Genomic DNA, 26,285 nt, shown 5'->3' with positions numbered 1-26,285 from the left:
TAACCCTGGTAAACATATATGCACCCAATGCAGGAGCACCCACATACATAAGAAAACTTCTGGAAGATATCAGGGGAGAGATCGACAACAATACAATCATAGTAGGGGACTTTAATACACCACTGACATCACTGGATAAATCCGCTAGACAAAAACTCAGCAAAGAAACAGCAATCCTAAATGACTCACTAGATCAGATGGACTTAATTGACATCTTCAGAACACTTCACCCCACAGCTGCGGAATATACATTCCTCTCAGGTGCTCATGGGACATATTCAAAAATAGACCACATATTGGGTCACAAGCAAAGTCTCCACAAATTCAAGAAGATTGAAATCATAAAAAGCTTCTTCACAGACCACGATGGCATAATGTTAGAAATAAACTACAATAAAAACAACCCAAAATACTCAAACACTTGGAAGCTGAATAGCATGTTATTAAATATTGATTGGGTTACCGATGACATCAAAGAAGAAATTAAAAACATCCTGGACACTAATGACAATGAAAACACAACAATCCAAAACCTCTGGGACACAATAAAAGCAGTCCTGAGAGGGAAGTTTATAGCTCTACAGGCCTATCTCAAAAAACAAGAAAAAATGGTAGTCAATCATCTAACTCTACAACTCAAAGAATTAGAAAGAGAGCAACAAGAAAACCCCAGAGTGAGCAGAAGGAAGGAGATAATAAAGATTAGAGCAGAAATCAATGAAATAGAGACCAAAAAAACAATACAGAAAATCAATGAAACCAAGAGCTGGTTCTTTGAAAGGATAAACAAGATTGACAAACCCCTAGCCAGGCTCACCAAGAAGCAAAGAGAGAGGTCCCAAATAAACCAAATCAGAAATGATAGAGGCGAAATAACAACAGACCCCACAGAAATACAAATGATTGTTAAACAATACTACGAGCAACTCTACTCCAACAAACTGGACAACCTGGAGGAAATGGACAAATTCCTAGAAAAATACAACATTCCAAAACTCAATCAGGAAGAATCTAAAAACCTCAATAGGCCAATAACTATGGAAGAAATTGAAGCAGTCATCAGAAAGCTTCCAGCAAACAAAAGCCCAGGGCCAGACGGCTTCACAGGGGAGTTCTACCAAACATTCAAGGAAGAACTAAAACCTACCCTCCTCAGACTACTACAAAAAATTCAAGAGGAAGGAACGCTTCCAAGCTCATTCTATGAAGCCAGCATCACCCTAATACCAAAACCAGGTAAAGACATCACAATGAAAGAGAATTACAGGCCAATATCCCTCATGAACATAGATGCCAAAATCCTCAACAAAATCTTAGCAAATCGGATCCAGCAGTACATCAGAAGGATCATACACCATGACCAAGTAGGATTCATCCCAGAGATGCAAGGATGGTACAACATCCGTAAATCAATAAATGTGATACATCACATAAACAAATTGAAAGAAAAAAACCACATGGTCATATCAATTGATGCAGAAAAAGCATTCGACAAAATCCAACACCCATTTTTGATAAAAACTCTCAGAAAGGTGGGAATAGAAGGATCATACCTCAACATAATAAAAGCCATATATGACAGGCCCACTGCCAACATCATACTCAATGGACAAAAACTAACACCATTTCCCCTAAGAACAGGAACAAGACAGGGATGCCCACTCTCACCACTCCTGTTCAACATAGTACTGGAAGTATTAGCCATTGCAATTAGGCAAGAAGAAGGAATAAAAGGCATCCGAATTGGAAAAGAGGAAGTAAAACTGTCCTTATTTGCAGATGACATGATATTATACATACAAAACCCTAGAGACTCCATCAAAAAGCTACTAGACTTAATACATGAATTTGGCAATGTAGCAGGATACAAAATTAACCCCAAGAAATCTGAGGCATTTCTATACACCAACAGTGAACTTTCAGAAAGGGAGATCAGAAAAACAATCCCATTTACCATCGCACCAAAAAAATTAAGATACCTAGGAATAAACTTAACTAAAGAGGTTAAAGACCTCTACTCAGAAAACTACAGGACGTTGAAAAAAGAGATAGAGGAAGACATAAACAGATGGAAGAACATACCATGTTCTTGGATTGGTAGAATCAACATCATTAAAATGTCCATACTACCCAAAGCAATCTATACATTCAACGCACTTCCCATTAAAATACCAATGGCCTTCTTCAAAGATCTAGAACGAACTCTCCAAAAATTCATCTGGAATAAAAAAAGACCCCGAATAGCTGCAACGATCCTGAGAAAGAACAAAGTAGGTGGGATCTCAATGCCAGATATCAAGCTGTATTACAAAGCCACTGTTCTCAAAACTGCCTGGTACTGGCACAAGAACAGACATATAGATCAGTGGAATAGAATAGAGAGTCCAGAAATTAGCCCGAACCAATATGCTCAATTAATTTTTGACAAAGGAGGCATGAACATACAATGGAGCCAAGATAGTCTCTTCAATAAATGGTGTTGGGAAAATTGGACAGACATATGCAAGAAAATGAAACTAGACCACCAACTTACACCATACACAAGAATAAACTCAAAATGGATAAAGGACTTAAATGTACGACAGGAAACCATAAAAATTCTAGAAGAATACAAAGGCAACAAAATCTCAGACATATGCCAAAACAATTTCTTCACTGATACAGCTCCTAGGGCAGTTGAAACTAAAGAGAAACTGAACAAATGGGACTACATCAAAATAAAAAGCTTCTGCACAGCAAAAGAAACCATCAACAAAACAACAAGAAAACCCACCTCGTGGGAAAACATATTTGCCAACGTCATATCGGATAAGGGCTTAATCTCCAAAATTTATAGGGAACTCATACAACTTAACAAAAAGAAGATAAACAATCCAATTCAAAAATGGGCAAAGGATCTAAATAGACACCTTTCAAAAGAGGACATTCAGAAAGCCAAGAGACATATGAAAACATGCTCAAAGTCACTAATCATCCGAGAGATGCAAATCAAAACAACAATGAGGTACCATCTCACACCTGTCAGAATGGCCATCATCAACAAATCAACAAACGACAAGTGCTGGAGAGGATGTGGAGAAAAAGGAACACTTGTGCACTGCTGGTGGGAATGCAGACTGGTGCAGCCACTATGGAAGGCAGTATGGAGGTTCCTCAAAAAATTGGAAATGGAACTCCCATTTGACCCTGTGATCCCACTACTAGGAATATATCCCAAGAAACCAGAAACACCTATCAGAAAGGATATATGCACCCAGATGTTCATAGCAGCACAATTCACCATAGCTAAGATCTGGAAACAGCCTAAGTGCCCATCAGTAGATGAATGGATTAGAAAACTGTGGTACATCTACACGATGGAATACTATGCTGCTGTTAAAAAGAAGGAACTCCTACCATTTGCAACATCATGGATGGAACTGGAGAGCATTATGCTAAGTGAAACAAGCCAGTCAATGAAGGAAAAATACCACATGATCTCACTCATTCATGGATAATAAAGACCATTACAAACTTTTGAACAATAATAGATACAGAGGCAGAGCTGCCTCAAACTGATTGTCAAACTGCAGTGGGAAGGCCAGAGAGAGTTGGGGGGCAGGAGGGAGGGGAGTAAGAGATCAACCGAAGGACTTGTATGCATGCATATAAGCATAACTAATGGACATAAGACACTGGGGGGTAAGGGAGGGTAGTGGTTTGTCAAGGGCGGGGGGGGGGGGAAAAGGATACTTATGTAATACCCTTTGTAATACTTTAAGAGGAAAATAAAAAAAAAAAAAAAAAAAAAAAAAAAAAAAAAAAAAAAGAAAAGTTGGCCAGGCCCGGAGGTGGGCGGGAAGGTTAGGTGAGAAGGGGAGGGCAGGTGATGGCGCTCTGCTGGGGGCAGACTCCGGTCAAGGGTCAAGGACTGGGTTTCAGGCCACGAATGGATGCGGGCTACGCGGTCAGCGATGTCCAGGGAAGGAAGCGTTTGGAAGTGAGGGACCTGAACCAGCGCCTCTGCACCCACCCTCGCGGGCACACGCGGCGGTGGCTCTTCCGCCCCGTGGCCTCCGTGGTGTGGGCCGCGCCGCTGGCACAGCGGTGGTTCCTGACCCGGCTACCCGGTGGGACCACCGGAGCCTTTAGGAAACCCCACTGCCCGCGGCCGGGCACTCTGGGGGGGGGGGGGGGTAGGGGGGACAAAGCCCCCAAGGACGGCCGCGAGCAGCCGAGCTGAGACCGTGCGGATGGGGGTGAGCAGAGACCGAGGGGGCAGCACGTCACCCACGGGAGATGCTGCCGGGGGGTCACTGTCGCCCTGACTGTCACAGCGCCTCCTCTCACACAGCCACCTCCCGTTCCCAAGCGTGGGGGGGGGGGCGCCTGGAGGGGGGGGGACCCCGCCCAGGGGGGGCTGGGAACGCAGAGCCAAAGGCAGACAGGGGTCAGGTGGAAAGGGCGGGACCGGCGCTCCGGGCCAGGCCAGCCGCTCCTCCTCCGTCTCGGGGTTTGTCGCCCTGGACGATGGTTCGGACTCGAGGGAAAGATTGAATTCAGCTCCTGGTCCGCGTTTATTTTGCTAAAGCATCTCAGAGGCACTTCCACGTGACCTCTTCGGCGACACTTTTCGGGGTTATTTTTAAATTAAGTTATAAAAGTGACACCCGCTCACTGTTGGAAATCGCTTCAATGGAGGATGAAGGAACCGAAAAACAGAAACACAATCTGCCACGAGTGCACCAACCAGGAGGCATGACTTTTTTTAAAAACACCCATTTAAAGAGTATTTTTCTGTTGAGTAATTTTGTTTCCAGAAGTAGCTGTAGCTTCATACTTTTTTTCTGACGAACTAAGCCAAGTTAGGAGATTCCCAATTACGTTTCTGTCCTAACATCTGAAACCTGAATGGGGTAGAGGAATGGGTGAGGGTGTGCGTGCGTGTGTGTGTGTGTGTGCGCGCACGTGTGTGTGTGCGTGTGTGTGAGCGAGAGGAGTGAGAGCTGGACTTGGGGAGGAGGAGCGATGGGTGGAGGTGACAGCACTGTGACCACGGGGACCTTCCCTCCTTCCTGCAGAGGTGGGTGAGGAAGGAAACAGAGTGGGTGGGTGGAGAGGGAATGCTAAGTTCATACTGAAACTTTGAAACATGGGGGCTCCATGGCGTATTCTCTCTCTATGTGCGTGCGTGTGTGTGTGTGTGTGTGTGTGTGGCATGTTGTGTGTTTGTGTGTGTACATGTATATTGTTAATCCTCGCCTGAGGATGTTATTTTTTCCATTCATTTCTAGAGACAGGGGAAGGGAGGGGAAGAGACAGGAACACCGACCAGGGGCCGGGGATGGGGCCTGCGACCGAGGTGCGCCACCCTGACCGGAATTGAACCCGAGATCCTTCCGTCTGCGGGCTGACGCTCTAACCACTGAGCAACTGGCTAGGGCTATATTTGCATATATTTTTCAGTGCTCATAGTTCCTTATTTTTAAAAAATCCTCACCCAAAGATACGTTTTTATTGATTTAGAGAGAGAAAGAGAGAGAGAGAGAGAGGGAGGAAGGGAGAGAGAGAGGAACATTGATTGGCTGCCTCCCATACGTGCCTGGACTGGGATTGAACCCACAACCCAGGTATGTGCCCTGATTGGGAATTGAACCTGCAACCTCCAACCAACTGGGCCCCATGGCCAGGCTGCATATTATTTTAATGCAACAAAATAAAAAGAAATCACCAGTCTACTTACTGTTTTAAACGCCCGAATGATCATAAACAGCATTTAATTTGCTTAAAGTGTTATAACTTTTTAAAAAGCCTAGGAACGATTCTTAATAGTTTCCAGTCTTGGGAAGTTTCATCTATATTTTATGAGCACAGATAGAAATTAATTCAGAGCTTGTTATAGAAATGGATAGAAGTAATTTAAGAGGAGGGAGAGAATACCTTCTGAGTAAAAACAAACAAAACAAATGAGATCTCCTCGTGGGAAGCAATGCTCCCGCACTTCTCCCTGGAGCAGCGTCACGTTCTCAAATGATCCCTGAACCAAAGAAAGCAGGGAGAGCCCAAGCCAGTTCCGCTCCGTGGATAGAGCGCCGGCCTGCGGACTGAAGGGTCCCGGGTTCGATTCCCGGTCAAGGACACATGTGCAGGTTGCAGGCTTGATCCCCAGTGTGGGGTGTGCAGGAGGCAGCCGAGTCATGATTCTCTCTCATCATTGATGTTTCTATCTCTCTCTCCCTCTTCCTTCATCTCTGAAATCAATCAATCAATCAATCAATCAATACATATTTTAAAAAAGAAGAGAGAAAGGCAGGTTCAAACGATGAGAAAAGGTCTGAGAGCAGAAACGGCCCCAGAACTTGGCATTTTGGAGAGCTGATCGCCGCAGGTGAGACCGATGGCTGGAGGGGGTGGGGGTGGTGGTTCCCCAAGGCCACCAGGGCCTCTCATCCTCCAGGAATCCCACGGGTCCTCCCAGGACTCTGGCTGGAAACATTGTCTAAATGAGAGTTTCACTGGTTACTAGGAACACTGTGTTATTACAATTAACCCGATTTTCCCAAAACCACCCTGGTTTGCAGTCGGCTTTTCACTTCTGCATCTGGTGAATGTCCACATGGCCGGGTGCTCTGCCAGGCCTCCTACGAGGAGCACAACATAGTCCCCCTGGGAGCCACGGCAGGACAGAGCAGAAGGACTGAGCCGGCCTGGGCAAGCAGGGAGGGCTTCCTGCAGGAGGCGGCGCCGATCGATCACCAGGTGTAAGGGGAGGGCACGGGGCTGGGAGAAGGGATCTCAGGCAGGAAAGCTCGCGATGGGTGAGGCGGGACAGAGCGGAGGGCGCCTCTGAAAGCGCCGAGGGAAGCAGGGCCCGCAAGGGCGGCATCATGCACCAGCACGCGGGACGGATGGCGCTCTGAGCGTGTCTGAGAGACGCCGGCACATCGGCTCTAAAACTCCGGCCCCGGGTCCGAACCCTGGCTCTACCGCCTGCGAGACGAATTCAGTTTGAGTTGTGATGTCTTCGTCTGAGAAGTGGGAACATTCTTAGGAGGAACACACGACTGTCCGAGAGGAGCCACACCTGCTGGGTCTTCGCCACATAGCGACACGGCGCTGGGTCACCACAACCCCACCAGGTCAATGCCATGACCCCCTGCAGAGGGGACAGCGCCCCCAGGGAACCAGCCCAGGCCAGAGTCCCCCCATCAGGGCGGGGCTGAGCCAGCGACTCCCCTGCCCCTGGGTGATGCTGACAGCCCCGCCCTTCAGAGCGGTGCCAGGCCCAGCCGGGGCTCCCTGCACATGACCTCCTGCAGGGCACGGGCGGGGGAAGGGGGCGCCGGGCGGAGAAAGCTCCTAAGGCAGCTAGTCCTGCCCGTGGTGGAGGAGCACCGCCTGAAGCTCAAGGCTGGGGCAGCGGCTGTTGTGCTACGGCCAGTCCAGGACCGGAGCATCCGAACCTCCCGAGGGGGCCACGGGGTATTCCCGGCCGGTGGGTTCTGGTCAGTTTCCTCCTGCTTTCCGCTGCGGCCGGTGAGCCTGGAGTGTGGGCAGGCCTGCCCCCTGCCCCCCAGCCCCCACCCCAACAGGCTGCCTGTATCGGCAGGAATTTCTCACACACACACCTTTTCTCTTGGTTTAAAACTCTGGAATATGGTTTCCATTAATAATTACTATTCAGAGAGAACGTATTCTAAAAGCCATCTTTCAAATGGATTTCAGAGAGAAGAGGAGAGAGGGAGAGAGAGATGGAAGCATCAATGATGAGAGAACCATGGATCGGCTGCCTCCTGCACGCCCCCCACTGGGGATAGAGCCCGCAACCCAGCACGTGCCCTGACCGGGAATTGACCTATGACCTCCTGGTTCATAGGTCGATGCTCAACCACTGAGCCACACCAGCTGGACAAAGCTAATATATTTTTGAGTCTGTGTTAGGCATTCTGCTAAATTTACAGACGATCTGAGTTAATCTCACAACTCCAGGGAGTATTTACACGTAACATTTTGATTTCACTGATGGGGAAACCGAGGGCAGAGCCGGCTGACGACTTGCCCAGGTGTCTGAGCGACACAGTGTCTCCTCCCGGAGTGGAGGCCAGCTCCCTCCATGCTGCCCCTGACCCCCAGTGTCCGTCTGTCCTGTCTCCCAGCGTCCGACTGTCCTGACTCCCACCATCCGTCTGTCCTGACCCCCAGCGTCCGTCTGTCCTGACTCCCAGCGTCCATCTGTCCTGACTCCCAGCTCCTGCCATCCTTTCTTCACCGTGCGGCGTCTGCTTTCCAGTCTTGTTTCTAGTTTCTGTCACACACACTCTTGCATGTGCTCCCACTGAATTTAACATATTTTCCTTAGCTGATCTTCTTCGTGGGTCTCTGAGTGTCAGAGCCCCAAACACTGATCACACCCCATCTGAGTGTCAGAGCCCTAATCACCGATCAGTGACCCCATCTGAGTGTCAGAGCCCTAATCACTGATCACACCCCCATCTGAGTGTCAGAGCCCTAATCACTGATCAATGATTCCATCTGAGTGTCAGATCCCTAATCACTGATCACACCCCATCTGAGTGTCAGAGCCCTAATCACCAATCACACCCCCATCTGAGTGTCAGAGCCCTAATCACTGATCAATGACCCCATCTGGGTGTCAAGAGCCCTAATCACTGATCACACACCCCATCTGAGTGTCAGAGCCCCAATCACTGATCACACCCCCATCTGGGTGTCAGAGCCCTAATCACTGATTGGTGCCCCCGTCTGAGGGAAGGGTTTGGCTTGCCCACCCGTGAGTCGGTGTCCGTGATGAGTGACTGGACTCTGGGCGCCTTCTCTCACGGTGGCAGCTCTCCGTGCCCCCCCCCCTTTGAGATTATCAGTGACAACAGGACGAGAATGGCGCCCACTCCCACTGCCTCTGGGGTCCCTCTGCTCCCACTGCCTCTGGAGGTCCCTCTGCTCCCACTGCCTCTGGGGTTCCCTCTCCCAGACTGTGGGGATTGCTTACCCCGCCAGAGGAGTCACTTCACATAAAAGCCGCGTATGAATGACATGACGCTGAGAGGACTACGGCAAAGCCAGCGCCTCTACTTTCAATTTATCAATTTATTTTCCCTCCTGTAATGGGGCCAACGAAACAGCAGCTTACAACCAAGTATTCCAATTGCCTGCTTCGTCCCGAGTGAAAACCCAGAGGCTGCACAGAGTCTAACGGAAGAAGGAACAGCCTGGCCGGGCCGTCGACTGGACGCCAGCCCACTGGCCAGAGGCTGTGGTTCCGTCTCTGGCGGGGCAGGTGTGGGAGGCAACCGATCCGCGTCTCTCTCACTCATGTTTCTCTCTCTCCCTCTCTCAGATGAATAAACACATCCCCTCGGGCTAGGATTTAAATAGACAGAACAAGAAAAATATAATTTACTAGAGTCTAGGGAAATGCTTTTCCAAAACCTGACAGAAGCTTGTAAAGAAGAAAATAAGTGAATCCACCCCGACTCCCAGTGGTGCCCCTTCCCACACACACACACACATCACAGCACACACCACATGCACACCACACACATACACACACACACACACATATCGCACGCACACACACCACACACCACACCACATACACACATACACACCACACACACACCACCCATACCACACACACACACCACACACCACACATACCACACACCACCCACATGCACACCACATACACACACACACCACACGCACACACACACCACCCATACCACACACACACACACACACACACACCACACGCACACACATACCACACGTACACACACCCCACATACTCCATACCACACACACCACACACACCACACACACCACATGCACACACACACACACACCCCATATACCCCACATACCACACACACACACACACACACACACACGCACTACACCCCCCCCACACACACACATGCACACACACTGACACTATTCGAGGCCCTACAACAACAGCAGAGACCTGCTCACATCCCCAGAGCATCCAGGCGACTGGATGAAGCAAAAGGAAGGAATGACTCTCTCTCTCTCTCTCTCTCTCTCTCTCCTTCAGAGCGACTGGGAAGCTCAGGAACTTCCAGAAACTCGGCTTCGGGTGACAAAGCCAGGGGAGGAGACCTCGCCTGGGGCTGGGCCTCGCCCCCTCGGAAGAAGGGGGAGCTGACAGGGGGGACGAGTCACACTGTTGCAGCCCCAAAAGCATCCAAACACTGTGAAGAGCACGTAAACTGTCCAAACGCCCTTTTGCTAAAAAAAAAAAAAAAAGTCTAATTGCTTCTTCCAATCAGTGAATGGTGGGCTCATTGGCTTTGTGCCCTGAGAAGCTTAATAAAATGTTAAATATACGTGGCAGGATTACTTAAACAGTCACTAACTCCCAGTGACACGGGGCCTATGGAATATGAAGTAGCTGTCAGCTGTGATTCAAGGACGACATTCTCGGGGGTCGGGGGGAGCGGCTGGGAGTAAGGAGAGGCACAGGCAGCGTGTGCCTGGGGCTGCGCCCCGCCAGCCTGTGCTGCCCTGGGTGTGTGTCTTGTACAACCTACACCCTCGTTCAAGAATTCCCCCCAGGCCCGGCCGGTCCCCAGGGCGCTGGGCGGTGGGTGTATCTATTGCTCCGCCTCCCGTCCCTCTCAACAACGCGCAGAACCAAGCCCGAACCTGCACAGCATTCATAAACAAAGTCTCAGCTAGAACGAGAATTCCTCCCTCTCCCTCTCCCGTCAGGTGATCACACAGGGGAGTGGGCAGGTTTCAGTCACGTGACGCCATCGGTTCCCAGGCCTGTTGCTCCTACAACTTCATTTGGAAATTCCGCGTGAGCCGCGCACAAAGCCCGGTCGCAGCTTCTGCTGAGGCTTAAACATCGACACACAGGGTGACAGCTGCTTCCCAAGCCCGGCCGCGGGCTCAGGGGTTGAGTGTCGCCTAGGAACCAGGAGGTCCCGGGTTGGATTCCGATCAAGGGCACAGGCCCGGGTTGTGGGCTCGATCCCCCGTGTGGGGCGTGCAGGAGGCAGATCAATGACTCTCTCATCATTGATGTGTCCATCTCTCTCTCCCTCTCCCTTCCTCCTGAAATCAATAAAAAAATATTTTTAAAAACCCACAAAAATGAAAAAACAAATGAAAAAGTGCTCCCTCCAGCCGACAGGACGCGTGCCTGGAAGAGCAAACCGCGTCGCCGCTGTCTGCCTTCCTGACGGCCACAGGCACCTGCTCGGGGAAGAGGTTTATTCGCTTGTAACACGGGCTGCTCCCACCTGCCTCCGGTGCGGGTCCATGTGTCCAGCAATCCCCCCCCCCCCCCCCCCCCCCCCCGGCGATGCAGGGTCAGGAGGTGTTTGAGGGAGTCCCTTCCTCGGGGCCCCAGGATTACGGATCAGCAGGACCCACTGAACAGACCCCCTTTTCTTCGGTACTGACTGCGCTCACTGCTTGGAGACCAGAGGCGCTTTCAGCGTTCAGGTGAGCTCGCGAGCCCGCGGGCCTGCCAAGCGGCGGCTTAAAAAGTCAGTTTTCGGTTATGCAACCCCACAACCGTCGTCTCTCACATTTCAGATAAACCTCCTGGGGTTCCCGACATGCTCGATAGACAGCCTGTTGCTGTGTTCTCAATGTACATCTTGACTCACGTTGATAGAATGTTCTCTAAACGTAGCTACGATTCTCTGTAAGCTGCTTAACATAAGTGTCTTTCCTCATTCAAATAAAAAAAAGATCAGTTTTGGGGGGAGGGGGGTTGGCGGGGCCTGGCCGCGCCCGGCGAGCGGGTGGGAGGCCCGGAGCAGCGCAGCCGGGGAACAGGTCTGGGCGAGCTCAAGTTCCCCTCCCCTCCCCTGGCAGCCGGCTCGCCGGGCAGGTTGGCCGCTGTTTGCGAGGGGCGCTGGCTGCTCCACACGCTCATAACTTATCTTCCGAGCACGGGGAACGCGGGAGGAGAAGCTGCACAAGAATAACAGGAGGCGTGGCCAGCGACCGAGGCGAACAGCCAGCGATGCCCTCTCGCAGCACAGCGAAGGTGCGGCCACGGCGGCCACGGCCAGGGACGGTGTCATTGGCCCAGACACCGCGGCCTGGATGGACTCAGACAGCCCAGCCAAGAGCCAATGTCCTTGGGGTCTGAAGTATGGATTTAAAATATATATGTGTTTTTTTTATTGATTTCAGAGAGGAAAGGAGAGGAGAGAGAGAAACATCGATGATGAGAGAGAATCATGGATGGGCTGCCTCGTGCACGCCCCACACTGGGGACCGAGCCCACAACCCAGGCCTGTGCCCTGACCAGGAATCGAACTGTGACCTCCTGGTTCATAGGTCGATGCGCAACCCCTGAGCCACACCGGCCAAGCTGAAATACAGTTTAAAAAAACAACAACCCATCACCTGAGGATAATTTTTTCCATTGGTTTTTAGAAAGTGGAAGGTAGCAGGGGAGGGGGCGGCGCGGGGGGGGGGGGGGGGAGAGAGAGAGAGAGAGAGAGAAACACTGATGTGAGAGAGACACATCGATTGGTTGTCTCCCACACGCGCCCCAACCAGGGCCGGGGAGGGAACCTGTAACCCAGGTACGTGCCCTTGACCAGGAATTGATCCCCTGACCCTTCAGTCCTCAGGCTGGCGTTCTAACCACTGAGCACACTGGCCAGGGCTGAAATACAGATTTTTAAAAAAATACTTTCTTTTGTAGATGGGTCTGCCCCCCGTTTGGAGCATCCGGGGATGCTGTTGGGATAGGAATCTATGAAAGGCGAACACGCTGCAGGAGGACAGCAGACTTCTCAGCCCCGACCCCGGTCACGCTTCCTCTCCCTCGTCCTCCCACAGGACCCGGTGGCCACAGTCAGAGCCCAGCACGCAAGCTCCCCGCGCCCACCCCAGCGAGCAGCTCTGGGGCCGAGGTACTGCTGCGTCCTGTCTGCAGGCATCTGAGACGAACCGTCCAGAAGCAGAACACCGGCCATTCAGCGACTGGAGGCTGAGACCCCTGCATTTCTAACGGAAGGAGAGAGAGGCGCTGTCATGGATCGTTTCTGTGACCACTGGCTGGGCATCCGGCAGACCAGGGTCCCTCGTGTGACTGGCTGCACATGTAACTCCACGTGTCTTGGTTGGGAATGAATGCTTCTGCTTGGGGGAGGGACAGGCGATTTTCTACACATAAAGAGCACGCCCGCCCCCAGGTAACTTGCACGCGGTGTTATTCCCGCGGAACTCACACAGCAGACCCTCGAGGTGCTGACGGAGGGGCTTCCATCCGGTGAAAGATTCCAGAAGGTGAGGCAGCTCCCGCGCTGGGAGGATGCTGTGGGGAGGATGCTGTGGGGGAGGAGGATGCTGTGGGGAGGATGCTGTGGGGGAGGAGGATGCTGTGGGGGAGGAGGATGCTGTGGGGAGGAGGATGCTGTGGGGGAGGAGGATGCTGTGGGGAGGATGCTGTGGGGGAGGAGGATGCTGTGGGGGAGGAGGATGCTGTGGGGGAGGAGGATGCTGTGGGGAGGATGCTGTGGGGAGGAGGATGCTGTGGGGGAGGAGGATGCTGTGGGGAGGAGGATGCTGTCGGGGAGGAGGATGCTGTGGGGGAGGAGGATGCTGTCGGGGAGGAGGATGCTGTGGGGGAGGAGGATGCTGTCGGGGAGGAGGATGCTGTGGGGAGGAGGATGCTGTGGGGAGGATGCTGTGGGGAGGATGCTGTGGGGGAGGAGGATGCTGTCGGGGAGGAGGATGCTGTGGGGAGGAGGATGCTGTGGGGGAGGAGGATGCTGTGGGGGAGGAGGATGCTGTGGGGAGGATGCTGTGGGGAGGAGGATGCTGTGGGGAGGAGGATGCTGTGGGGAGGAGGATGCTGTGGGGAGGATGCTGTGGGGAGGAGGATGCTATGGGGAGGAGGATGCTGTCGGGGAGGAGGATGCTGTCGGGGAGGAGGATGCTGTGGGGAGGAGGATGCTGTCGGGGAGGAGGATGCTGTGGGGAGGAGGATGCTGTGGGGGAGGAGGATGCTGTGGGGAGGAGGATGCTGTGGGGAGGAGGATGCTGTGGGGAGGAGGATGCTGTCGGGGAGGAGGATGCTGTCGGGGAGGAGGATGCTGTGGGGAGGAGGATGCTGTGGGGAGGAGGATGCTGTCGGGGAGGAGGATGCTGTGGGGAGGAGGATGCTGTGGGGGAGGAGGATGCTGTGGGGGAGGAGGATGCTGTCGGGGAGGAGGATGCTGTGGGGAGGAGGATGCTGTGGGGAGGATGCTGTGGGGAGGAGGATGCTGTGGGGAGGAGGATGCTGTGGGGAGGATGCTGTGGGGAGGAGGATGCTGTGGGGAGGAGGATGCTGTCGGGGAGGAGGATGCTGTCGGGGAGGAGGATGCTGTGGGGAGGATGCTGTGGGGGGGGATGCTGTCGGGATGAACAGCAAACCCAAGAGTAATGTGCTGGGGTGGCCTCCTGCCCACGACGCTCTCCATGCGCCCACACGCAGCCCCTCCTGGAAATTCATCCGCATGTGCTCCTGTCGGTCCCCATGGGCGTAAAGAAGCTCTCGAGTGAAGGCCAGCCCTGCGTCGGGGGCCACACTGGCAGGAGCCCCAGGGACTGGGCGGAGGCGCGTGATCCTCGAGCCGGGCTGCGGGGACAGCGGTGCCGATTCTAAGCCGTTTGAGGACACTGTTCTCAGGACCAGCGTGGAGTGTGTGTCACACATTAGCCTTGTGAGCGATTCCCGGAATCCTTTGTAAATAACCTCACTAACGAACTTTCCCAACAGTAACTAGGAGAGCTTATTGTTATACAAACACCTCGACGGACACCCAGCAGGCGTCCGCCATGTGCCAGGCACCGTGCGTGGGCACGGAAGGCTGTGGCGGGTCTGTCAGGGTTAAAAAGCTAGGGCCGCCCTGACTGATGTGGCTCAGTGGATAGAGCGTCGGCCTGCGGACTGAAGGGTCCCAGGTTCAATTCCGGTCAAGGGCATGTACCTGGGTTGCGGGCACATCCCCGGTGGGGGGTGTGCAGGAGGCAGCTGGTCGATGTTTCTCTCTCATTGATGTTTCTAACTCTCTATCCTCTCCCTTCCTCTCTGTAAAAAATCAATAAAAAATATGTATATTTTAAAAAAGCTAGGGCCTGGGAGAGGCATGTTTTGGAAATGAATTTTCATTGTAGTTTTCCTCTAATCGGTGTGTGCATGCGTGTTTGTGCCCAGCCGTGAACCCTCAGATAGCTCACCGCACTGGGGGGCTCTCTTGGGTCTCCGGTTCCATCAGCGATAGGAAGGGAGGTGACAAATGCATCAATGTGCTCAGACACCCCCGATGTGGGAAGCAGCCCCCCCCCCCCCCCCCCGGGTGCTGCCTGGCGTACTGCTCCTCCCTGGGCAGGGCCGCTGGGGCCGGAGCTGGTCCTGGGGTTTGCTCGTTGTTTCCTCTTGACCAAGCAGCCATCGGTAAGGTCACTGGTCCGAGGCCACCCTGCCCCTTGCTGTGGGCAGACTTCCTGGACTGGATAATGAGACTGAAATGAAGAACTTCCTGAAAACCACGGGCAGACAAGAGCCAGAGCTATTTATCCCACTGCCCATCGGGGGCTGGCGGGGGCTAGGGGGCCGTATAAGGCCCTCGAAATCATGTGGTCTGGCCCTGCCAGGGCATTAGGGGGGCTAATGACAGTGTGACCGCATCGAGCAGGCTGATGGTTAAGATACTTCTGTATGGCCCGGGGACGATGTTATAAACATCCAACGGCCCCTGGCAGGGAAACACATCCCGAAGACAAGACTCGATGCGTTAGATTCCTGTCAAGGTCAGGCCTGTTTTGCTCCAAGTGGCCAGGAAGCTCATGATCCACTGGTGGCTCACAGGAAGTGGCCTGCAGACGGCTTTTCAGCTCTAAACACAAAGTTCGTTTCATCGTTTGAATGAAAAAGTCTCCTGAGGCCAGTGGCATTGGCCCTTCGCCTGTGGCACAGGGGCAGCCGGGAAAAGCAATATTGCGAGACGGGAGGGAGACGGGGGAGGGGCAACTCCCCTCCTGCCCCGGAGAAACCTCCCCTCTCATCTGCTGGGCCCTTGTCCTCCGGGCCAATCCCTCCGGAAACTCATTTTCTCCTTTTAAAGATCAACCAGTCTTACCAACCCAACTGCCCGCCTTCGCCTGACGGGCCCTACTGGGTGCGCTTCCCCGGCCGCGGGACACGCTCCCTCCGTCTGCGCCGAGCCTGACGTCCCCTCCCAGGAGCCACAGCCCCGTGACGGGTAACCGGGCCTGCACCCTGAGCCGTGATCCCCGCGAGCTAAGGCCAGGGGACCATTCCAGGCTTTCTCCTCGGCGCCACGCGATGGTTCTGAACAAAAGCTCCGGGAACTGTGTGGCCAACAGGATGCACTTGTGGTTCGGGCTCTGGCTGAGGTGCTGACACGTGGGTCTGATGCTGCTGGACCCGCGTCGGGGATGCGGGTGTGAAACGGGAACTCGGGCATGAAGGCTCAGCCCGGAGCCCCGCACACGGCCGGCAGGAAGTGCCGTGGGCCGGCAGCCACAGGGACGTCCCGACGCTGGAACTCAGTGTCCCGAGAGCGTGTGCGCAGCCCCGTGCTACTGCCCTCATCCACTCATCCACTCCTTCCAGTGCCAGCGCTGCCCGTCAGGGAGTGAAGCAGGAGCCATCCTCACGCTCCAAGCACATACCTGGCTTGCGTGGCCGTGGGTGGCGACTGCAAGGCTGTCTCTTTTTGTTTTTTTAAATGTCTCACTAGAGGCCCTAGGCCTGGCCGGCGATCGGGTTCCCCGCCTCCTCCTTCCCTCGCTCCCCCAGCGCCCCAATGCCTCCGGTCGCCCACCATGTTCCGTGCCACCCCCTGGTGGTCAACGCACGTCATAGCGAGTGATCAAACTCCTGGTCCCCTGGTCGAACTACCGAGGGGACACTTTGCATATTAGCTTTTTATATATGTACTAGAGGCCCGGTGCACAAAATTCGTGCACAGGGGTATCCCTCAGCCCGGCCTGTACCCTCTCCAATCTGGGACCCTTTGGGGGATGTCTGACTGCCGGTTTAGGCCCAGCAGTTGGATATCCCTTTCACAATCTGGGACCACTGGCACCTAACCACTTGCCTTCCTGCCGGCCTGATCACTCCTAACCACTTCTGCCTGCCAGCCTGATCGCCTCCTAACCTCTCCCCTGCCGGCCTGATCGTCCCCAACTGCCCTCCCCTGCCAGCCCAATCACCCCCAACTGCCCTCCCCTGCCAGCCCGCTTGCCCCTCCCTGCCCTCCCCTGCAGGCCTGGCTGCCCACAACTGCCCTCCCTGCCGGCCATCTTGTGGCGGTCCTCTTGTGACAACGTGAGGGAGGCCATCTTGTGATGACGTGAGGGCGTCATGCGAGGGTGGGAGGACCAACTAGGCTTTTATTAGTATAGATATATACAGACTGATTGTAGAGAGAAAGGAAGAGGGAGAAAGAGATAGAAACATCAGTGATGAGAGAATCATAGAATGGCTGCCTCCTGCACGCCCCCTACTGGGGATTGAGCCCACAACCCAGGCACGTGCCCTGACCAGGAATTGAACCGTGACCTCCTGGTTCATAGGTTGATGCTCAACCACTGAGCCACGCCGGTCGGGCAGCAATGAGTTTTAGAAAAGGCCAGAAGGCAAGTCCGGGTGGAAATCACTGTCCTCCTGGTCCTGCACTGAAATAACGGGGAGCTCTCTGCAGAGAGCAACAGCACAGCCCCCCTCCCCCGTGAGTGTCCCACAGGCCCTGGCTGAGCGGCGGCCCGGCCCCGACCTGCAGGAGCTGCAGCGCATCCGAGGGCAGCCCCACGCGCTTTCGGCCTCGCCCGGCCCGCGAGGCCACGCCGCTCTGCTGGCCGCAGGGAAAGAGTGAGGTCAGCGCACGCACGCACGCACGCACGCACGGGTGTTACCTGGACTCGGGGTACTTGGTGAGCGTGGCCAGGCTGCTGGTGTACATGTGGCCGCCGACGTCGATGTGGACGGGCGCATTGGACTTGGTGAGCTGGGCGGGCGTCGGGATGCCTTGGTTGTTGAGTGGAGATGCGGGAGATCGAGTGATCAGGGGTCTGGACATATTGGGCCGACTGTCCTACGGGGAGAGAAGCAAGTTAGACACGGTTCTTCCTTCAGGGGCGAGAGGGGGAACGCACATCATAAGGCACACGCCCGGGACGCGGCCCGGGACGCTCACTGGGTCACAGAACCCGCAGGCGCTCACGTCTGTGAGAACAGGTGTGAGAAGAACGAGCCCTGTAACAAGGGATGGCGTCCGGGCTCAGGAAGAAGGAGCTCACTCACGCTCGTCCGAATCATGGGTCGATTCCGTCATCCCGAGGGCTCCGGCCAATTTTGCTCCCGCATCCTCGCACTCAGCGAGCGGCAGCTGGCACGGGGTGGGGAGGCGCGATTCAGACCAACCGACGAGCTAACCGGCCCTTCACACGATGCGCACCACGTACATGAAATACGGACGCTCTACCCCGCGCTTGGGAAACTTAACTCCATGCCGTTGAAGTGAGTACAGGCTTCTCAGCACCTGGTCCCACACGGTGTTTCCTTCCATTTCTATTTTTTAAATTATTATTATTTTAAATGTATTTTTATTGATTTCAGAGAGGAAAGGAGATAGAGATAGAAACATCAATGATGACAGAGAATCATGGATCGGCTGCCTCCTGCTCGCCCCACACTGGGGATGGAGCCCACAACCCGGGCCTGTGCCCTGACCGGGAACCGAACCGTGACCTCCTGGTTCACAGGTCGACGCACAACCACTGAGCCACACCGGCCGGCGGAATGGTGCTCTTTGAGAAAGTGAAGCATTACATCCTTTCCGTGGAGACTTAGAAATATTTGAAAATGGAACCCTATGGCCTCTGCTTTTAGGGGACACGTACCCCCTGACGGCCTGTTAGAAAGTGGTCCGCCCACCCCTCCCGGTCATAACCGGCCCCGGGCCGCAGCGCCTGTAACAGTTTTCCGATTGGACACACCCTCCATCCTGCCGGCGGGGGCCGGGCGAAGGGGCGGATCTGCAGGGTCGATGCTGTGTTGGACGGTGACCTCGCTCGGCACAGCCCACGCCGCCAGGCCTGGCCGGGAGGGAGAAGCATAACGGATCGGCTGAAGGGTTCCAGGTTTCTCGGAATACGTACCACTGACATCGGAAATCGTAAATGTATGGATGCTGCCGACTTTAGACATTAAACCCGTGTTTCCTCCGCTGGGGTTGGGAGGGGACTAGCACCTGGGGGCAGGGTCAGTTTCCTGCATCTGTACCATCCAGGGTGGTCCCCCCCACCCCCCCGCCACGGCACCTGAGCATTGGACGTGTGGCTCGTGCCACGGAAGAACCGAGCTTTTAATTTTAATGAATTTACACTTTAATTTCGTGGCCTCGTGCAGCTGGTGGCTGTCGCATTGGACAGCACGAATCTGTGTTACTACATGAAGCCCACAGCATGGGAACATGGATGTCTCACCCACGGGGACACGGAGGGACGGTGGTGTTTGCGAATTGCAGACAAATGGCCTATGACCCGCAACACACGTGTTTCCCTCTCCCCTTCAACACCGCTTCTCCCTTCACTGAGTTTATGAGAATAAAAGACACGGAAGGCCACACAGTGAGGAACGGAATGATGAGGTGCCACAGCACCCGCGGATCTCCCAGAGGACGTGCCGGGAGAGGGTGCGGACACTCGCCCATCCCGTGTGGCCCATCCCCACGACAGGATGGACGGTAACGCGGACCTGGGACGGCCACGCTCAGGTGCTGGCCCCTGTGGGTGCAGAGCGCCGGGCCTGTGGGGGGACTGACGGTGACGGGGTGCAGAGCGTGTCCTGTGGGGGGACTGACTGTGACGGGGTGCAGAGCGTGTCCTGTGGGGGGACTGTGACGGGGTACAGAGCGCCGGCCTGTGGGGGGACTGACGGTGACGGGGTGCAGAGCGTGTCCTGTGGGGGGACTGACGGTGACGGGGTGCAGAGCGTGTCCTGTGGGGGGACTGACTGTGACGGGGTGCAGAGCGCCGGGCCCTGTGGGGGGACTGTGACGGGGTACAGAGCGCCGGCCTGTGGGGGGACTGACTGTGACGGGGTGCAGAGCGTGTCCTGTGGGGGGACTGACTGTGACGGGGTGCAGAGCGCCGGGCCCTGTGGGGGGACTGTGACGGGGTAAGAGCTCAGCAGCTCTAAACCTTGATCTGGTGGCTGAACCGCTGTATGCACACGGATACCTAAATCTATTCACGTTTTCCCTGAAATCCACTTAAGGAGAAGATAAGCCAGAAATAATCTTAGAGAAAACTCCTCCAGTCGGAACACCTCGCTCTCCACTCACTGAAATGGGAGTGAAAGGCGCCGTTTCAAAGCCAGGAAGATGCTCACTCTTTCCTCTCACCCGAGTCACCTGATCTGACTACAAGGCTCTGCGTCAAACAGCTTCTGGAAGTTTCTTTCCGGTTCTCCTTCCCCACGTCTGGGTGGGCGGGTCTGCCAGGCTCCTGGGGGTTTTGTGTTTCACACACTTAGTCTGCGGCCTCCTTGTCGCTGAACCCTCGCCTCACCCCCCAGCAGAGCAGCGATTCCTCGCGGTAGGAGCGCCCTTGCGGGATGTGCCCGCAGGCGCTGGGCAGAGGAGCTGATGAGGACCTGCCTCCGCCGGACGCCAGCCTCCCTGCCCGCCTCGCAGCAGCCGGGGGCACTGCCTGCACCACCGCGGGGCTCACGCCGGGAGTTTAATGACTTTATTTGTGAAGGATGTACGCCCTGCCTTCTGTCAGGGTCCACTATCAGGTTGGACTATATTACCTCTTTAGAAGCAGGTTTCTTAGGGATATTTCCAGAAAAGCACGTCAATAGTAAAAGGCTTACTTGTATAATTTGATGTTGTAATTCCTATCATTCGATCAAGCAGCACAGGGATTTCATACCCATCCTAACTTTCCCCCTGGTTTAAAGTACATGCACACACACACACACACACACACATCCACTCAAGTAGCATCTGTGTTACACGGGCTGTCTGGAGAGAGTGTTTTGATGAATTCTGTTTTCTGGTAGTTGGCCAGCCTGTAGCCGGGGTCGGGAATGTCTGGCCCTCGGGCCGTGGAAGGCCCTTGGAATCCTTTGGTCCGGCCCTGCCAAGGCACTAGGGGGGGAGTTGGTTGAATGTCTGGCCACACAGAGCAGGCTGTTTTCTAAGTTGATAATTGTGTATGGCCCTCGAATGACGTTACAAATCTCAAGTGGTCCTTGGCAGGAGGAAGGCTCCTGCCCTCGTTGAGGGCGTGCAGGCTGTCATCAGAGTCTCGGAGCCCAGGACACTTGCTAATCCGTGGTCGCCTGGGGAGTGTCACCTCAGGGCCGACACAATCCTACTGGGCTCAGCGAATGGTTTTGTAGGAAAACATCACCTGACTGACCACATTACTTCATCGTTTAACAGGACTCTCAACCGTAATGTCCATGTGTTTCGTGAGAGGCCTCATTTGCTTCTTCCTTCACTCAAGTATTATGCGTTGGGCTCCAACCAGGTGGGGCAAGCTCTATGGTCTCTATTGACTGTAAGTAGCAGAATGACCCTGAAGAGAGAGAAACAAGTCTTTTCTTATAACTGCTCAGGAGCTAAAGACAATGAGAAGCCCAGCAAGGCTTCAAGATTTATGAAGACTGTGTGTCCGACTGACTGAGAGGACAGTGTTTGCCGACCTCTGACGTCAGCGGAGGATTAGAATGAGGGGTCTCCTGAGCACCCCCATTGGACCCCAAATCTTCCATCCACTCTATTCACAGGGGCCCCTTCACACTCACAGAGCCTCCTGACTCCTCACTCACGTTCACAAAGCGCGGGCATTGGTCTTGAAGCCGATACAAAATTCATCCAAAAGTACGTCATCCCCAAGCCCACAGTGTCTACTGACTCTTTTAAAAAAAAATATATATTTTTATTGATTTCAGAGAGGAAGGGAGAGGGAGAGATAGAAACATCAATGCTGAGAATAACTGATGGGCTGCCTCCTGCACGCCCCCTACTGGGGACCGAGCCCCCAACCCTGGCATGTGCCCGACTGGGAAGCAAACCGTGACCCAGGGCCTGGTTCACAGGTCGAGGATCAACCATTGAGCCACGCATTCATAATAAGCGCAGGCCCCGGTCCTGCAGCCCAGACCCATTTCATCTAAAATTACGTCATCCCCAAACCAAAGCCCAGACGAGCTTAGATGGGTAAGTACATAACATACTATTGAAGAAGGATCTATTTCTGCCCGCAGAGAGTAAAGCAAAACATAGTTTAAGGAAAAACAACTTTCGAGACATTCCACGGCTGGCGGTCCCCTGTACAGAGCGCCCGAAGGCGACGGGAGGACGCGTCCTGGGTTTGGGAGTCTGAAGGCCTGCTTCCAGCTCAGGCCTAGCCTTTGGGTCATCCTCAAGATGCTACCAAACCGGCCGGCTCCAGGTTCCTGATCCCCAAGACGGGGTGAGCCCTCCCGCCCCACACAGCGGCGAGAGGAACGTGTGTGCGCAGGCGAGCGACACAGCGCCGGGCACAGAGGAGGGCAAGGGTTCTGTCCTTCTGCACGAGAAGGGGACGTGCGACAGACCAGGAAACCGGACGGACAGACGAGACGCCATGGGTCCAGTGAGCATTTAAAGAACCCGAGGAGGTGAGATCCAGGGGCGGGAACGACAGCGTTGCACGGGTAACACAGCACGCTGTGGGGTGCAGACACGTTTTACAGGCAGGCAGACCGTCACAGGACGCTATGTGCTTTGGACAAAGCGGATGAAAGGAGGCGGAGAATTAGATCATCACCGCAGGCTCCTAAAATGAAATGGCACTTGAGCTGCACTGGTTTTTCTTTTCAGATCAAATTCTTAATTTCGCAGCTTACGAAAAACAGCAATCACACAAGGAGGCTTCTGTCCAGCCGGTGTGGCCCAGTGGTTGAGCATCGACCTATGAACCAGGAGGTGAGGGTTCGGTTCTCGGTCAGGGCCACGTGTCCGGGGTTGCGGGCTCCATCCCCAGTATGTGTGTGTGTGTGTGGCGGGGGGGCATGCAGGAGGCAGCCAATCCATGATTCTCTCTCAACATTGATGTTTCTATCTCTCTCTCCCTCTCCCTCACTCTCTGAAATCAATAAAAAAAGATTTTAAAGAAAACACACAAAAAACCTAGTTGTTGTTTCAAAATGCCTGTGTTGATTAATTGCAGTGACTTCCTAACCTTGAAGCGCACAATGTCACTCTTCCTACCGCTGCTCCCAGTCCACACACCGGCCCTGCGGGAGTGAGTGCCCTACGGCCTTTCTGTTCTCCGTTTTCTTCATGAAAAACCTATCTGCTGCTCCCTCATCAGATCCCCAGGCTGGGACCATGACAACAGCGACTACCGGCCACAATTTCTCGGTTCTCAATGTTTTTCCAAAACTTGAAAAAAAAAAAAAAGGGAGAGAACATTTTGATAGAATTTTGCTCTGTTTTTTTATAGTTGAATTCATTTTTTTAAATTAGATTTCTTGGATATTTTAAAACATCACGGAAGGTTATTATTTTATTTTTTAAAAGAAGTTTTCTTTTTAATCTTCACCTGAGAATATGTTTACTGATTTTTTTTTTTTAGAGAGACAGAGACAGAGAGAGAGAGAGAGAGAGAGACTGAGAGATCGATTAGTTGCCTTCCATATGCACCCCGACCTGGATTGAATCCTCAACCAACTCCAACCAACGGAGCCACCTGGCCAGGGCCCCTCCCTTCCCCCTCTCTCTAAAAATCAATGAAAACATGTCCTCGGGTAAGGATTAAAAAAAAAAGTAAAACCCGCCATTAAAGTGAAAGCGTTCCCCGTTACAGTTCTGCAGGGAAAAGGCCATTTTCGCACAAGTATGAGGAGCAGCAGTGAAATGTTCCGGAATCAAACACAGCAAATATTACGGGGGTCGGACCAGGTGATGCTGTTACAAGCAAAGGCTGGTTCTGTTTCTATTCTTTTGTGCTTCCCGGTGTTGAACCTTTGAACTTTGGTGAGATGCTGTGTTTGAAGAGGAAAAGACTTACTGCCCAATCAGATCCATGAAGACGCCCTGGGCACGCTGCGCTATTTCACCTTCGCGGTCGGGCCTTTTGGGATATTTGCACGTGAAGGGTCGAATGGAGACGGACAGAAATACGCCTGAACACGGGCCCGCACGCCTTCCCCTGGCCTCCTGCAGGAGGGAGTGTGTGGCGGAGAACTAAACGGGCCTCGGGTCACGCAGCCCACGCGGCTGACACGGGAGCTCTGGTGTGATACTGAGCGGCAGGGCGGGCATCTCCGATGTCACACGCCCGGGGGCTGTCTGGCCGTCTGTCGCTCCCTGGCCCCCCGGCTCCCAGATCTACACCCCAGCAGAGCGAGGGGGTGGAGGCCTGCCCGCACCTGCTCGCTGAGCCGCCTGCGCCCAGGCGCTGTGGATGGCAGCCCTCGCTGGAGCCCACAGAGGCCTCCTGTCTGAAACCAGAAACCTCCGCACCCTGCGAAGCATTAGCACCTTCTGAGAGCGGAAGCTGGCTCTGGCTGAGGCGGCCCGGCCTGTAACGACCTGATAATGGATTCACTGTGACAGTTGTGCTGGCCACTGGGCACCGGGTAGGGTTACCTCACCAGGAGGCTGCCCAGGCTCTGGCTCTCACCAGGGAAGGGACAGATCTGCCTCCGTCCACCCACAGGCCTCCCCCTGGCCGGCCCCAGGCTGGGCAGAGGGCGCCCAGAAGGCAGGAGCCATGCAAGGAAGTGCCCCCCCCCGCTCCACAGGGACCCGGCCTTGTAGCTACTCCTCTAACTGCAGTCCCAGATGTGAACTACCGGACACATCTGCCTCTCCATAGACAATAAACTCGACTACAGACTTCTTGGACGTGGCCATAAAAATGCCTTGTCCAGCCGTGTCAACAGCCAAATGCCTGCTTCCCTAATCGCGTCCCCGGGAACAAACCTCCTCTGAAGAGTCTTAGATGCCTACTGGCTTGACCTTTTTGCATTAAAAAAAAAAAAAAATGGAGAGACACAGGTTTGTAAGCACGCTGGCTCACTCTGACTCACACAGTAGGTGCGCTCAAAAGCATGTGTGCGCTCTGGTTCATTGGTTCAGCAAATGCTGGTGGGCGCTGGGCTGCTGTAGCGAGTTGAGAGTCGAACCCGGGAATGAGCCACATACACAGTGAATTCCTGCTGACCAGATCGCCAGGCAAATCAACATTTTTATTTTATTTTTGAAATATATTTTTATTGATTTCAGAGAGGAAGGGAGAGGGAGAGAGAGATGGAAACATCAGTGATGACAGAGAATCATGGATCGGCTGCCTCCTGCACGCCCCACACTGGGAATGGAGCCCACAACCCGGGCCTGTGCCCTGACTGGGAACAGAATTGTGACCTCCTGGTTCCTAGGCCGATGCTCAACCCCTGAGCCACGCTGGCCGGGCCAAATAAAAAAATTTTTAATCAAGTTATGCTTGAAATGCTCTGAGAAGTACTGATCGACATCGCTAACGGAGCCATTTTGGGGTCAAAGAGTGACTTGGCATCGCAGGAAACACACCATGCCTGCTTTATGAATCCAGGGCGTGTTATTTTTAAAGAAGACGGACCTATATTTGGGCATTCCACATCACAAGGCTGGTGCTCCTAACTCTGACCCAAATACCTTTTAAAGAGGCAGGGAGCCGCAGCGCTTCTCAGGGTGCTGACGTCGACGGAGGGAGGTTTCTAAATTCAGACACGGTTTCCCGAGGACTCGAGAAAACAGAGTTCCCATCGGGGCCGAGCCACTGGTGAGGTCTGGGGCCCTGGCACACGATCTCACCTCCCGCTGCACGTGTTCCCAGGGGTGGCGCACGCCCTCGCACCCGTTGGTCTGTCAGGCTTTGTTCGGTCCTGATTTTTCCCTACGCTACGATTTCAAAAAGTGCAAACCATACAGGCTCGGATGTCTTAAGAAAGTTAGCATTCCAGGAGGTCAGAACTGGAATTTGAAATTCCTTTGAAAGCAGGGGGACGCGCCCTGAAATGAAAGGCTTTCCAGAAGGGTGCGTGGGAGACACGCACAAAGGGAAGCGATGTGGAGGGCGATGGGAAGACACTGATGGAAAGGCAGCATCCAGGAGAGACGGGAGGAGTGTGTGCTGGGGGCCAGGGGACTCGCTCATCTCCTCCTTCTCCAAGCACCGTCCACAGAAGCCCCCGGGGGCAGGTTAGGGCCCGCCGGCCTGCCCACAGCCTCCCC

General features: G+C 54.0%; 2 protein-coding genes across 4 annotated transcripts in view; one reads left to right on the top strand and one right to left on the bottom strand.

Moving 5' to 3' along the window:
• Nucleotides 1-10,110, top strand: part of TAF4B (TATA-box binding protein associated factor 4b) — a 98,203-nt gene extending 88,093 nt beyond the window's left edge. The window contains exon 17 of the transcript XR_011472217.1: nt 10,055-10,110. The gene's annotated coding sequence lies outside the window, so the exon portion shown is untranslated. The remainder of the gene's footprint in view (nt 1-10,054) is intronic.
• The window catches only part of KCTD1 (potassium channel tetramerization domain containing 1), a 148,234-nt gene that overhangs the window by 18,332 nt on the left and 103,617 nt on the right, over nt 1-26,285 (bottom strand). For all 3 annotated transcript variants that reach the window (XM_070421250.1, XM_070421251.1, XM_070421249.1), the window contains exon 2: nt 17,923-18,101. In XM_070421250.1, the coding sequence (XP_070277351.1) occupies nt 17,923-18,101 (179 nt within the window). The remainder of the gene's footprint in view (nt 1-17,922; nt 18,102-26,285) is intronic.

Source organism: Myotis yumanensis, unplaced genomic scaffold (genome assembly GCF_028538775.1).
Source record: "Myotis yumanensis isolate MYYU_CA2020_CCGP unplaced genomic scaffold, mMyoYum1.0.hap1 SCAF_7, whole genome shotgun sequence".
Lineage (NCBI taxonomy): Eukaryota > Metazoa > Chordata > Mammalia > Chiroptera > Vespertilionidae > Myotis > Myotis yumanensis.
The sequence above is the reverse complement of the archived record's forward strand: the minus strand, read 5'-3'. Positions and strand labels throughout refer to the sequence as shown.